This window comes from Chamaea fasciata, unplaced genomic scaffold (genome assembly GCF_029207755.1).
Source record: "Chamaea fasciata isolate MVZ Bird 193981 ecotype frontalis unplaced genomic scaffold, bChaFas1.0.hap1 SCAF_8, whole genome shotgun sequence".
Classification (NCBI taxonomy): Eukaryota; Metazoa; Chordata; class Aves; order Passeriformes; family Sylviidae; genus Chamaea; species Chamaea fasciata.
Window position 1 is genome coordinate 5,635,896 of NW_027094093.1, and position 13,731 is coordinate 5,649,626.

General features: G+C 42.5%; 1 protein-coding gene across 14 annotated transcripts in view; it reads right to left on the reverse strand.

Moving 5' to 3' along the window:
- Positions 1-13,731, reverse strand: part of MAP2 (microtubule associated protein 2) — a 243,804-nt gene that overhangs the window by 33,366 nt on the left and 196,707 nt on the right. For 5 of the 14 annotated variants that reach the window (XM_066189476.1, XM_066189465.1, XM_066189477.1 and 2 more), the window contains exon 11: positions 135-3,875. The exons of 8 other annotated variants lie outside the window; for them this stretch is intronic. In XM_066189476.1, coding sequence (XP_066045573.1) covers positions 135-3,875 — 3,741 coding nt within the window. Of the gene's footprint in view, positions 1-134; positions 3,876-6,213; positions 6,448-13,731 lie in introns of all 14 variants that reach the window. One more of the 14 variants, XM_066189463.1, reaches the window with a different exon arrangement.

Below are 13,731 nucleotides of genomic sequence, written 5' to 3' on the forward strand. Positions count from 1 at the left end.
AAAAGCAAACTATTTTTACCATTTTTCTGAAACATGCTGAGATTACTATTAAAACTGTAATGATTTTGCTTTTCAATCATTATGATTTGAAAGCAAAAATGTTCAACAGACAAAACAGAAAGGATAATGCACACCTTGAGTGTCTGCCCAGAGACTGTCTGTGTCCATGATGGAGTCATCAATTGTTGTTTCATCTCTGTAATCATCACACGTCTCTGTTTTGTAGTTAGTGAGCAGGATTTCTTCTCTCTGGGGTGACGCAGGAGCCTCTCGGGAGCCTTCCTTAGGCTCAACTTCCACTTCTTCAACATCTAGCTCCTCTTCAGCCTGGGAGTCTCCTGTCTCAATGTCTTCCTGCTGAGTAGCAGCGAAGCGCACACTGTGAGAAGCAGATTCACCCTCATCAACTGTTGTCTGCACCACTGTGATGAAGTCATCCTCCACTGTCACCACGGATTCAATAATGCCTTTCAGTTCAGGCATTGCTTCTGGGCTACCCTTGGCTCCCATTTCTTCTGCAGCAGGCTTGCCAAACTCTGGCGGCATTTCTGATACAAGATGCTGTTTGTCTTCTTCTTTTGCTTCTTGCCCTGCTTCCACCTCTTCTTCCTCATATTCTTCCCCTTTCGGGGCCCCAGCTGCCAGTTCACATGGCAGCAGCTTTTGGGTTTCCGTGGGTTTCACAGCTCTGTCAACAGTCTCTTCAGCTCCTTCTACAGATTGTGGTATGCTCTCCATCTGAATCTCAGCAGGCTCCTCCCGGAGAGGCTCAGGTTTCGGAAGGGGAAGCTCCACAGAAGTCTCCTTTGCTGGTAACTGCGTAGGCACCTCTTCCCCAGACACAGGAGGTTTTGGATGTTCTGCTTTGATATCCTCTGGTTTCACAGATTCTCCATTCAAACTTTCTTGGGCTTGATCATGCTCTCCACTAGATTCATAAGATTCCTCCTTATCAACTGCCTCTTGATGTACCAGATCTGGCTTAGTTACTTTTTCCTTAATTTCTATTTCGGACAGTTTGGTGCTGTCCTTCATATAACCAGGCTCGGTCTTGGAAAGTACATCTGCATCCTTGGCTTCTCTGGAGAAGATGGTCTCCTCTTTCTGCTGAGTGTCTTTGTCCTTCCCTGAAGGAAGAGAAACAACCTCACTAATCTTAGTGTCTAACTTACTCTGAAATTCTTGGTCAGCTCTCATTGCTGCCACCTCCATATCGTGCTTAATAGCATTGTAATCTGGTTTAACTGGAGCTTCTATCTCAGCTATTTCAGGAACAACACTAAGAGTCTTCTCCTTCTCCATGAACAAACAAACAGAATCCTTTTCTGATGACATCTCTGAAGCAGAAATTCTGTCATACATTGTATCAGCAGGTAAGTGAACTTTACTAGCCACACTTTCTTCTTTCCTTTCTAACATTGCCTCAGCTCTTGTCTTCTCTGGTTCTGCTCCTTTAATGGGACAGACCTCTTTAGAGTCAATTTGATCTTCACTTTTTTCTAGCACAGTATCCAATTTCTCTTTTTTCGCCTCCTCAAAGTCCCTCCCCAGAACGGACTCACCATGCTGAGTTAAGTCTTTCTCACTGAGGAAGTCTTCTTTTGATTTTTCAGCAGCTGCCAGCTTCACTTCTATTAAAGACAAGTCAGGAGCGAGGCCACGTCTCAGTTTTTCATCCGTGCCTTCGTAGAAGGGACAGGTTTCACTTGTTAAGTTCTCACTGTCCTGAACTGGAGAAGGGAGTGGTACTGTGTATTTATTGAAAACACAGTAGCCCAAGTCTTCCAGCTGACTTTCAGCTTTTAGAATTACATGGTTTTCATTCGTCACAGGTGGCAGGGCTGTGCTGCTGTCTTCCACAACAGTGTCAGAAGGAACTGACTTCTTCTGTGCCACCTCAGCATCTGCACTCACAGAGGCTAATCTAGATCTTGTCCCTGCCAAATCTAACATTTCGGGCAGGTCAGGAGCCAGGACAGCCCCATTTTTGTAGTAATCTTTGGCCTGGAAAGATGGTTCAGCCAAGGTCTCAGGCTGGACTTTTTCTTCTACCATTACTTTTTCTTCTTCTATTTGCTCATCTTCCTCTCTGCTTTCAATGGGGAAGCAGGGGGCCTTCTCCAGTGCTGGTGTGGTTGCTGGCAAGTAGTCATCGCCTTCATCCATACTTCCACTAGTGTTAGTTAGAATATCTGATGCGAGGGGAGAAAGATCATGTGCACGACCAAAACTAAATCCTAGGGCTATTGAGTCCAGACAGGACATGGGCAAGTTAATAGACATACTTCTCTGCTCAATTGCAGATCTCCCCCCAAGTCCCAAGCTCCTGCTCAGAGTTAGGTCATCTTTGTTTTTACTGTGAAGTTCTCTCTTATCCCCATAGACTTTGGGGTCAATAGTGAACATTCTTTCTGCTGGAGAACTGGGTTCTTCAGATGTGTCTGGTGTATAGCTCTGAGCCAGGGTACTGTACCCCATTTCACGAGAATGCACGTTCTGCTGCTGATTCAATTCTGTCTGAAATTCTTCCTCCTCCTCCTCCTCCTCTTCATCTTCAGGTATTAGATGACCTCTCTGATAGGGCTCATATTTACTCTCTTTAGTGTCACTTAGCTCATAGTAATCACTGCTTTGTTTCAGACCATCTGCTTTGAAGGCTTCCTCTTTCAGAGCAGAGGTTTCAAAATACTTCGACATTCCTGACTGATCCTCCTCTTCTTTCATTTGATGAGGAGCTGAAACACTTGTCTTATCCTCCTCAGTACCTTTTTTAACATCTTTCTCTTGAGAAGCTTCAAGCGTAGGAGTCTTCTCAGCGGTTAAACCTGGTGCCTCAGGGGCTTTCTCTGGTACTCTGGATGACTGAGCGGTATCAGGGTGCTCTGTTGTTTTCTCAAGGGTCAGGTCATGGCTTAACTTAGCCGGGGGTACCTGTGTGCTTGGCTGTGCCTCCTTTTTCACATCTGCTGCCGCTGAGAGCCTGCTTGGGTCTGTTTCTTTTTCTGCTTTGAGAGTATCAGGTAACTTTTTAGCTTCACCATCCTTTTGAAAGTCTGTTTTGTCTATGGAAAGTGTCTTGACCTCTGGTTTTGTGGTAATTTTACTCTCATCTAATACTCGAGCCTCCCCTCTATCATAGAAGTCATACCTTTCTTCCTCATCACTCTCATCCTTAGTCATGTCCTTTTCCTCTCCCCATGGAGGGATTTTCGGGGTGCTTGGAGTTTTTAATCCATCTAAAGTTACTGCTGAGACATCTGGTAGAGAAAATGTCCTGTCTCTGTGGATGTGTTCATCTTTATTGAGATCTTTGGCAAACAGTTTGTCAGCAGATTCCTGAAGTATTTTGAAAGTGTCTTTGAGTGAAAGCTCCTGGGGGAAAGCAGGAGATGGGCCTGAAGGAAGTCCACTTTTGGCTGCTTCTGCCTGGGCTTCTGGTAGCAATAGAGAACCTACACCATAGCTGATGGCAACACCTTGGATATCTTTGAGCTTGTCTTGCAATTTGATAGCTGTAACTTCGTTGGTTGATGAGGGCACACCTGCAGTCCTTTCTTCCACTCTGCTCTCTTCAGGCAGTTGAGATGACAAGTGCTCTTGAGGAGCAGCAGGTTCTGCAAAACTGGCTTCCCCTTTCTTCTGTGAATCAGTTTGCAACATCCATTCTGATGGAGGTGAAAGGATTTTTTCTTTTTCTTTGCTCTCTGAATCCTTTTTATCTGCAGCCTCTGTTTTTGCTGACTGTGGAACTAAGGCATCATATTTAGGTTGCTCAACAGTCTTACTGTCTTTCCCAGATTCACGTTGCTTTGTGTCTAATGGTTCTGCTGCAAAAGGGCATGTGCCCTCCTGGACACGGAATTTCATCTTCGTGGCTGCAAGTAAATCTGAAGTAGTTTGTTTGGGTTTTATAGCAAAATTATTTAAAGCACTTACAGGCAGGCAATCATGTAGCTTACAACATTTTGGTACGAATGATGGAATGGAAAGGGGAAAAGATGTGAACATGCAGCAAGGCATCCACCTAGAAATCTGCTTTAAAGTGTTAAATACTAGTTTCCTTTCAATATGTAAGGTTTTATATGGAAAATGTGAGTTGTACACATATAAATGTGAGCACTGAAATGAGATGGTTTCATGTAAAGTCTTAATGATTTGTATACAACAGCAAAACCACAAATAACCTCACTTCATTAGAAGCTTTGCCGGACTTCGTAGCTTATGTTAGTTTTGTGTTAGTGAAGTCTCCAACTTTAAAGGAATCAACAGTACCTTTGTGTGTTGCTGATATTTAAAACATACATAGTTATGTATTTCTATGTATTTTTATGCATTTTTCTTCTACATGCAGCCTAACCTAGAGAGAATGCCTGCAAAGGGTTTTGCAAATTTCAGAAGAGGCTGGTTTTTTAAACTGTACCAACTTATAACACTCGCTCTTTGTCAAATGACCAAAATCCCACTGCTGTCCCCAAACCAGCATGTGGAAATCAACAAGTGACCTATTAGTAGTCCCAGATCTTTATGGTCTGGTCTTCAAAATGGCCACTCACCTACAGCTGTAGCTGAAGTCAAGGAATACTTGGCATGTTTCTGTGACTCTAGATCAGGCCCTAATTAAGTTAATTGGAAACTAAAATTTTCAGAGGGTAATACCTGGTTAAGTTTCTTTTAATACCCACTCTGTTAATCATCAATAGCTTGATCTTCTTTTTAATGTCCTGTGGAAGATAATGATTCCTATCTCACTGAAATCTTCCTATAATGGAAAATACAAAGAGAAAGACTGCCAAATGTGGCATATCTTTCTGTACTAATCTCTAAAAAAGGTTTTATGAGTTTTTTCTAAAGCTTGTTACAACTAGCATTGGGCCAACCCTGAATTTCCTATCTGAAGTCCATGGAATCATCTTTTTGCTCTGATAAATCTGACTGTTTTTAGAACAATTAGTATAGAAGTACTTCTCATTCTTTGAATATTTGCATATGCTAATACTGAGTGAAAAAAACAAATGCCATTCTAAAACCTACAGGTAACCCAAGTATAAATCTACACCTACAGTAATTTTGCTCCTTTATATTTTTACATTTGGTGACTGACTTGCAATCCCCATGAAGTATAAAGCATGGCCATTGGGCTGATGTCACCCTTGTTTCACAGAAATTAAGCAGTTAGATACTGCTTTTCTCCATGCATCCTGCTGTGTCTCCTACTGTAGTGCAAGCGAACAATACCAATGGCATCAAAGCATATTCTGACTGCCAAAGGAATTCAGTGTTCCTCAGCTGGGCCATTCAGAACACAAGCCTCCTAAATGCAGCATTCCTTAGCCAGGTAGGGAGTGGGTACACCACTAATCCACACAAGGTGTCCTTGCACCTTATTCCACGGGCTGAAGAGAAATACCATTAAAAGAAAAATACTAGTTCTTATGCATTGAAAGATGACTGCAGTAAATATTTTGTTCGGAGGCTAAGTCTAAAGTTCACCCAGTGCACTCAGTCCTAACCTTCACTTTGAAGGCAAAGGTCCCAGTGGAAGTGACAGAGATTTTGCCTAAGAAGGGCACTCCAGCAGGGTTTAACATTTGTAATAAGGTGACACACTCAAAAAGTAAGAGTTCTGGCAATGACTGAGGAAAGGAGAGGTGGATTGCAATGGATGACAAGGGTATGATACAAGAAGCAATAGCTTTAAGGAAGCTAAACCAGAATGCACTGGAAGCACACACAAAAAAACCAAACCAACCAAACCAAAAACCTGCACGCTGCAAATGAAAACATTTCTACAGTTTAAGCATCTTTATGTCATAGTCAAAGGCGGTAAATCTGCTGTTTGAAAGAAATGCAGATGAACCTCTGCACCAAAAAGCAAAAAAAAAAAAAAATACATAGATTAGCAATGTGACTGGCAAACACATCTGAGATGGGGGAGAAAAGGCTTACACAGAGGAATAAGCTTAGCTGCAAAGCATATTTTATCATGGCAAAGTAAAAAACTCAGGCATCAGCCACAGCAGTGGGAAACCATGTTGTCATACAGCACCTACACGATCATATTATTATCCACTACACACTCTTCAAGCATAATAACAAGAGCAGTCATACTAATAAATGGGCAAAACAGAAAATGAAGCAGGCTCGGAAAGCACTGGAGAAAGCTGGAGAAGAATTTGCTGGCAGCAAACACATGCAAACCTAAGGAGGACACACCTTCCTCAGCCAAGGAAGGGGGTGTGTCCACCACAAACGTCCCACTGTCCCTGCTGGATGCCACACTTGGCACTTTGTCTTGGTGACACACTGAACCAGAATCCGACTGACCCTCACAGAGGCCCTTTGCCTGGTCCCAAGGCTGAAGGGGCCTGTGCTCTTTCCCCACTTCCTTCCCAGGAAGAGCAGCAGGTTTCACTTCCACAGCCATCGGACTCTTTACTGCTTCTTCTTCTTGGGGATGGAAAAAACAGGTGACATCAACTCCAACAGTAAACACCAAGTGCACAGCTGAACAGGATTGCCTTTACATAACGCTTTCAGGACTGCATTTACATAACCCATTCAGCTCAATATTTTCAATTTAAGTCTGTAAAGGACTGCCAGTAGCCAGTTCATTTTAGCCACCATGGAACTGAATTTTCCTTAGGGAAAAAAACAAACGAAAAGCCTGCCTCCCCCCAGACAAGGATGTTTATGCTGTAAGATGAGAGCTGAAAGTGTTTTACAGGCATACTTCTCCCAGGGATGACAGCGGGTCAAACAGTCATTGGAAATGGAGATGGAATGGAATGATGAATGGCTCTGACAATGCTAATGCATCAATGAGCTCAAAGTACACTGATATTTTTCTAATAAATGTGCTGTTTAGACCAGTACAAGACATTCAGCTGAGGTGGAGAAAGGTATGAGGCATTGATTTCTTTCCATTGACCTTGGTAATACAGACTGCTGAATGCCAGCAAGTCAATCTATTGTATGAATCCTGGATTTGGCAAAATACTGAGAACTTTCATGGTCATAACAGGCCTTATGGATGGCTAATAATTAATGGGTTTTGCAAGACTTCTGCCAAGATTCCTACGCTGAATGGGTTTATACACGATTTCTCCCTTACACTGTCTGACATATGAAATCTGTATGTGAAAACCACGATTTTAACACAAGGACTCTTCATTTTGTTTGCCGTTTCCCCACTTACCCCCAGGCTCCTCGAGTCAAAGAAACCAATGAATGCAATATAACTATTTGTTCACACAAATTTCTAAAACATACCACTCAGCCCACAGGCTGTTAGGATCAGTATAACAGAATCAAGTCCTTGCTTGTGCCGTGGCAGAAGAATTATTAGAAAAATCTCCATTCCAGGCTTGTACTCCTGCCACTGCCACTCAGACAAAAAATTACTGTGCACTATTAGTATTCCCTCTGGTAAGAAGTCAGGATTAAGTGTGAATCCTTTGATTCAGCCACATACTCAAGGAGCTGACCAGCAGCCATGCTGCAGGCAACCTGATGACATCCCTGAGTTTAAAATGTGTCTCACAAGGAAGTACTTCACTGAATCAGGCCTAGAGCAAAGCGGTTTCAAATCTGGAGGTGGCTCTAAGCAGCCTCTTGAAATTTCAAGGGCTTCATCTTTCTCCTGAGATTGGCCCAGTGAAAACCAGAAAATCAATCATCCATTTCAGCTATGGCCTTTTAAAACAGTGATTTAAGGAACATGAACACTATTTAAGGCTGAGAAAATATCACTATGTAAAGAACAATGTATTATAGATAATATAAAATAATTAAGGTTAGATACTATATCTTAAATGAACAGAAGCCAGAAGATTCAGAATCAGACCTGGACCAATGCCTGAGCGTTGTAGAAATTCAGAATCAGCCAGATTGTAAAAGCAGCCTTGCAGGACGACAGGTCTCCAGCTACAAAAGACCCTGACTTCAATAACTTTCTTTTCTTTTTCTGATTTTATGTACTTTTGTACGTGCATCCCTCTAAATTAAAAAATGCTAAGGAAAACCTCTTATTTTACTCTGAGCAATACTCCTTCATTCCCTGAAACACTTTACACAAAGCCACATGAATAAAAATAATTACTCAAACTGAAAGTTGTCCCTGAATTAACAAAAGACTCCTATGCCAAACAGACTGCTGGCCAGCAAGGACAGCTGTTTCACACAATGGTCTCAGCTGGAAGAGACCCAGAAGGATCATCAAGTCCAACCCTAAAGTGACTGACCCATGCAGGGATTAAATCTTGGCATTTGAGCACCATGCTCTCACCAGCTGAGAGGATCTCAGGGTCTCATAATGCCTATCTTTCTACTCATGATCCAGCTTATTCGCCTTTTTTCTCCCCCACATGGATGTTCTGAGATTTACACTTCCACTAGAGGCAGATGATACGACTGAAAAGGAATTAATGAACTAATCAGGCTGTTATGTACAGCTATAGGCACACAGCTAGAGTAAGGCTACCCCTGTGATTTTTCTATCTCCCTACCTTTGATCAGACATGCTGGCATGAACAATCTTCAATTATTAGTGCCGATCTCTTGCTAATGCTGTTACTTCCATAATTATCCTGTTAATTCTGAACAACTCTGGTTTTCTTAAAATGAGCCAGTGACCAGTGTCAGGGAGATAGCTCCATCCTCCCGAGACACAAACCTTTAGAGGATTCAGTACCATTTTTAACTTCAGCTCCTAAGACTGAGTGCTGACTGTGAAATGAAACGTCATCTATTTCACCTTTGAAAAGTCAGCTGTTCTGTTAGTCACTGAAAAAGACTCTCCCTTGATTTTACTTTTACATAGCCCCTACTGATAAAATACTACGTAGTGATGTGCTCAGGTCATAGAAACAGGAGGTACAGAGAGGCTTTTTTTCCCTCCATGTTTGCAGTCAGTTGGCACAATGCAAATGGGAGCGTGTCCACAAAACAACTGGAAATCAAACATGACCCAATATGGCCTGAAATTACCTGGGGTAAAACTAACTTACTTCACCTGCTGGAGAATTAAAGTCCTTCCAGGGCTATCTTTGGTATAGACATATTTTCCCCCCATGGTGTAAACAATTGACTTACTTTTGGTAACAATATTTTGGCCTACTCTGTGTACTGTTCTTGGCAGTATTTCTCTGGCACAAAGAACAAATTAGCTTCCAGATCTTTTAACTGGCTGCTGCTCCTTTTGCTTTTTCTATAAGCCATGTCTGAAGAACAAGAGCCCTGATTCAAGTGGGTACCATGGTTACTGACCCCAAAGCTGCTCATGCTGCAGCTTTGCTGAGACATGGAGAGGCTCTTGGAGGGGCATCACTTCCATCTGGGGAGAAAATACAACTATATTTCCCTCCCCAGAAGGCAGCAATCCCAGGCACAGAAAGAATGGAATGGATGGCAGGTGAGTAGAGGGGAAGAGGAACCAAATGGGACCATGCCCAGTTCACCTTCATCATGGCCCAACAAGACCTCTGTGCTCTTCACTGTGGCACTGGGGTGTGTACTAGAGCCAGCCCACTCCGAGCTGAACAAAGGGTGTTCATAGTACTCCTCATCCCAATTGCAGGGCTCCTCCTGGGGCACAGACACTGAGAGGGAGGGAGCCAGGCGTCTGCACCACCCCCTGCCAGGGCAGGGCTGTGGCAGCCCCACCTCATCCTCCGCCCCTGCATTTACAAACAGACACACACACAGACAAAGGCTGCAGGACAGACAGACACACACACACACAGAGGAAAACTAAAACAGCATGGACACGTGCTCCAGCACCACCACGTCATGCTGGAGTAGATGACACCAGCCAGGCTCTGGGTTAATGCAGGATGGAGGAATGAGGCAGTTGTGCATTTTAACACATGGACCACGGACCCGGCCCTTTCTGTTGGGTTTACCAGCATCAGAAACCAACCCTAGGAGTAACTGAATTTCCAAACTACACATGAATTACTTAGAAGAACACATGCTGTGCACAAACCACATCTCACACTATACCCACATGTATCATACACCTGACTGAATGTACTAAAAACCTCTGAAGTGTCCTGACATAGTTGCATCCCTCGTAGTTATTAGGTTTAGTACTTAAAAGTGTAAAATTTAAAAAGTTCTTTAATAAAAAAGAAACCCGGCTTACATTTTGGCCAGTGGTGGCTTTATTTTTCATTGTATTTGATTCAAATTTCCCCACTTTTCTCTTTCCCATAAAAATGCAGCAGTTAAACAGCAAAAGAAACCCTTCCCCAAATAGCTAGCTACCTTTTTTTTTTTTCCTGATAAAGGCCACAAAGTGCTGCTCACAGCAGTCTCTGTCAGTCCTATATTTTCTGCTGTTGTGTCATGTTTCTGTGGGTGAACTAGCTCCCACCTCAGTGTTTGCTAATGCTTTGGAATGACAGGTTTATTCCCATCACTGTAGCCTTGCAGAAAATCACATTAGTGGGACTATAGCAGCTACTGACAAGTACAGGGAGGGGCAGTTTGAGTTGTTTTTGCAAGACAAAGAAAAATAACTCAACCCAATGAAAATGACTGGCCTACCACCTCATCCATATGAGCCTAGAGGGGAGACCCGGGACCTCCTGTAGGCTGAGGAGTCCTCTCATCATGAATAAAGCCATGAAAAACTAAACATCTAGTGCTAGAGATGTTTAAGTCCATTCTCAGTGTATGACAACTGGCAGTTTGATGAACATTGATTCATGGGGTGCCTAGAGCAGCTGCAGCTATTCCACTGGATTTCCTACCAGCCAAGTACAAGCCCATACTTTCTGTCCCTGGTCTTTCTATAGGCAATTATAACTTACAGGATTTCTCTCAGAGTCCCCCCAACTTTCACTCTTAGATCCAAAACACTAAGTCAGAAAGCAAGGCTTTAACACAGGCAGCATAATCTCTTTGTGGGACAACAAAACAAGATGGCTGAGGAATGCCACCCCAACTGCGATTACCCAAGTCTTGGAAACAATTCTGATCCAAAACAATCCCATTTATAAGAGCGTTAAGGTCCTTCCTGGCAAACAGGAAGTTTAAGTTTCTTTCTATAGTACAACATGACAAAACAAGCTCTGTGTCTCTGTAAAAAGCTCCTCTGCTTTCTCAAGGAACTGGCATCAAGTGCCCTGTAATGTCATGGCATGCATTTCCTCTGCCTGGGAAAGGAATGCTGTAGGAGAAACCAATTCAGGCTCCATCATCTCCCACGAGGAAGAAAAAGTAGCCGTGAATGTATTCAGTATTAGCAGCTTCTATCTGTGTCACAGTCCTGCCAAAGAAAGATGGTCCATGCTCAAGACTGCTGCCAGCGCTGAGGCTGGCTGGACCGAAGGTATGCTGTGTGCACAAAGACCACACATGGAACTCAGCGAGGAGAATGGTATTCCCCATTTCTTTCAGGGAACAAAGCGTGCCCAAAACACTGATGGTTTACCTGCTTCTCTTCTGTAGTGGGATTCAACCTCCATATTCAGGGGTTTATGCAATATTAAAAGAGGCAGGTGTGGAAAGATAAGCTGGCAACCCACTTCTGCCCAGCAGGAAGCCCTGCAGGGCGCTGCAATAGGAAATGCTAAGCACAGCGTTGTGCCCGAGCTTCCCATTTTTCCCTAGTACTTAAGAGCAAGAAGCAAGACTGCAGGGAATCATCTCAATCCACTGGCAGTACAGAACCTGTGGATTTCTTCTCCACAGAAATATCTACAAAATTCTGTAACAGGTTTGAGGGGGCTCAGAGTTTGCAAAAGGCAAATTACAGGGGCTGAGTCCACAGTTCAGGGCACAAGAAACCAGGAATCAACTCCCTCCTAAACACAAAAAGGTTCAAAACTTCAACTCCCCCTTCTCTGCCCTCACACCAGCCCATGAATTACTGAAGACAAGAGCTGAATGAGCAGAAGCACTTGCCACCTCTTCAGCTGGAACTGGGACAACATGAAGAAAAGAAGGGAAAGTTGATACAGTGGAGAAGCTGAACACCGAGAAGGAGGATGTGCAGAGGGGAGGGACTCCTTCCAGCTGTGGGTTTATTTATCCAGGGGCCCTTCAAAAGCGAAATGCATCAACAAGAGAGAAGGTGAAATCCCAGGTGAAATTTTCTACACTGTTGCAAACAAGGCTGAAAATCCCTTTTTTATAGGCTCTGAACAGACTGTAGGCAAGAAAACAGAGGCCTTGCCTCTGCTCCTTAAAACTGCAGGAACTGACAGCAGTAAAAATGCCTAATAAAAAAAAATGCTATTATGATGGTCCAAAATCACCAGGAGTGCCAAGCCTGGTACTGTTTGGGGCTGTTACATCCGTGGCTATTTTACAGATTTACATTGGGTTTTTTATCAGTTTGAATAAAGATATTTTCAGAATTAATGCAGATAATTTCATTAACAGAATAATGATGTCTTCTAAAGAGGCTACGCTTTTATTTCAGCAACAAGAAAAATCCTTTGTTATTATAGTCCCTTCTAATCTTTTCCATCTCAAAGCACGGGAAAAATCCCTAATGCATTTTAAAGTCCAAGATTAAAATAATTTCTCACAAAGGCTAATTCTGCTTTACCTCCCTTGTGTATTTTCAGAATGCCTTTCAATAAGTAATCTTCACCGTCAACAGATCCATTTTCATACAACATTTGATTCTTTTCAGTTTACAAAACATTCTTATTTGGTATATAAAGGCTAACCTGCCGATTTCAAAGTGGAAGACGGTCCATCAGAGGCACTCTTCCATCTTGTAATGTTTAATTTTTTTTTTACATGAAGACGTTGTTGACCATCATCAAAAGGCACAGAGCACAAAAGAAATGCCAAGAAATTAAAATTTTACGTCAGTCCTGCATGACCAGATACACTGATAAAAGGATTAGAGGGTGCTAAAGAGAATTTAATTTCCTGAACAAAATTATGTTATTATAGTTGAAATAAATATAATAATTTCAATAAGGCAAATCAGTTCTCTTACCTTCTGCAGCAGTAAAAAGGGACAGGTTCATTTGAATGTTTTCCTGCAGCCAGATCAAAGAAACCTACATCCAACCGACTCCTTTCTCTCATGAAATAAAACTGACCCACAAACCTCTCTGTCTTTCCTACCTTTTTCTTTTTTTTTTTTTTCTTTTAATTTGTGTTTGCTGCATGGCTGGCCACATCCACCTTTGTCAGTCTACAACAGTGATTTCCTTCCTACATTGACTGAAGAAGTCTCTTGGATTCAAAGCAATGCGACACACACTGACAAGTGCATTAGGAAAAGCTTCTAGGAGAAGGAAAAAAAAAGGTCTGAGGCAGATACACCACGTGCTCACCTTTTTTGTTCAATAAATTAATAAACTGTACTTTACTAAGCAGAAAGACGGTGTAAAGATGCATGAGGATGGATAGCCAGATGGTATAGGGAACAGGAGGTTTAAACAAGTACAGTAAAACTAGATCAAACCCTACTAAGGCAAACTCTACTGAATGGGAATTTTGCCTGAATAAAATTGACAGGTTCGGCTCGCTCAGGTCAGCAAAAACTGAACTTACCCACAGAAAATAAGAAAACAATGTATCGTCTAACAGCTGAGCACAAGATTTTTACTACACCGAAATGACAACACTGATATTTTGGTAAAAAGCAACATAATAAATTCCGGGTGAAAGGATTTCCAAGTTCTTTCTGTTGCTTCAAACAACTCTACTGTGAGTTCCTGTCTGAGAGGCAGACATAAACAAGCAGCTTCCAGCACAGTTCAT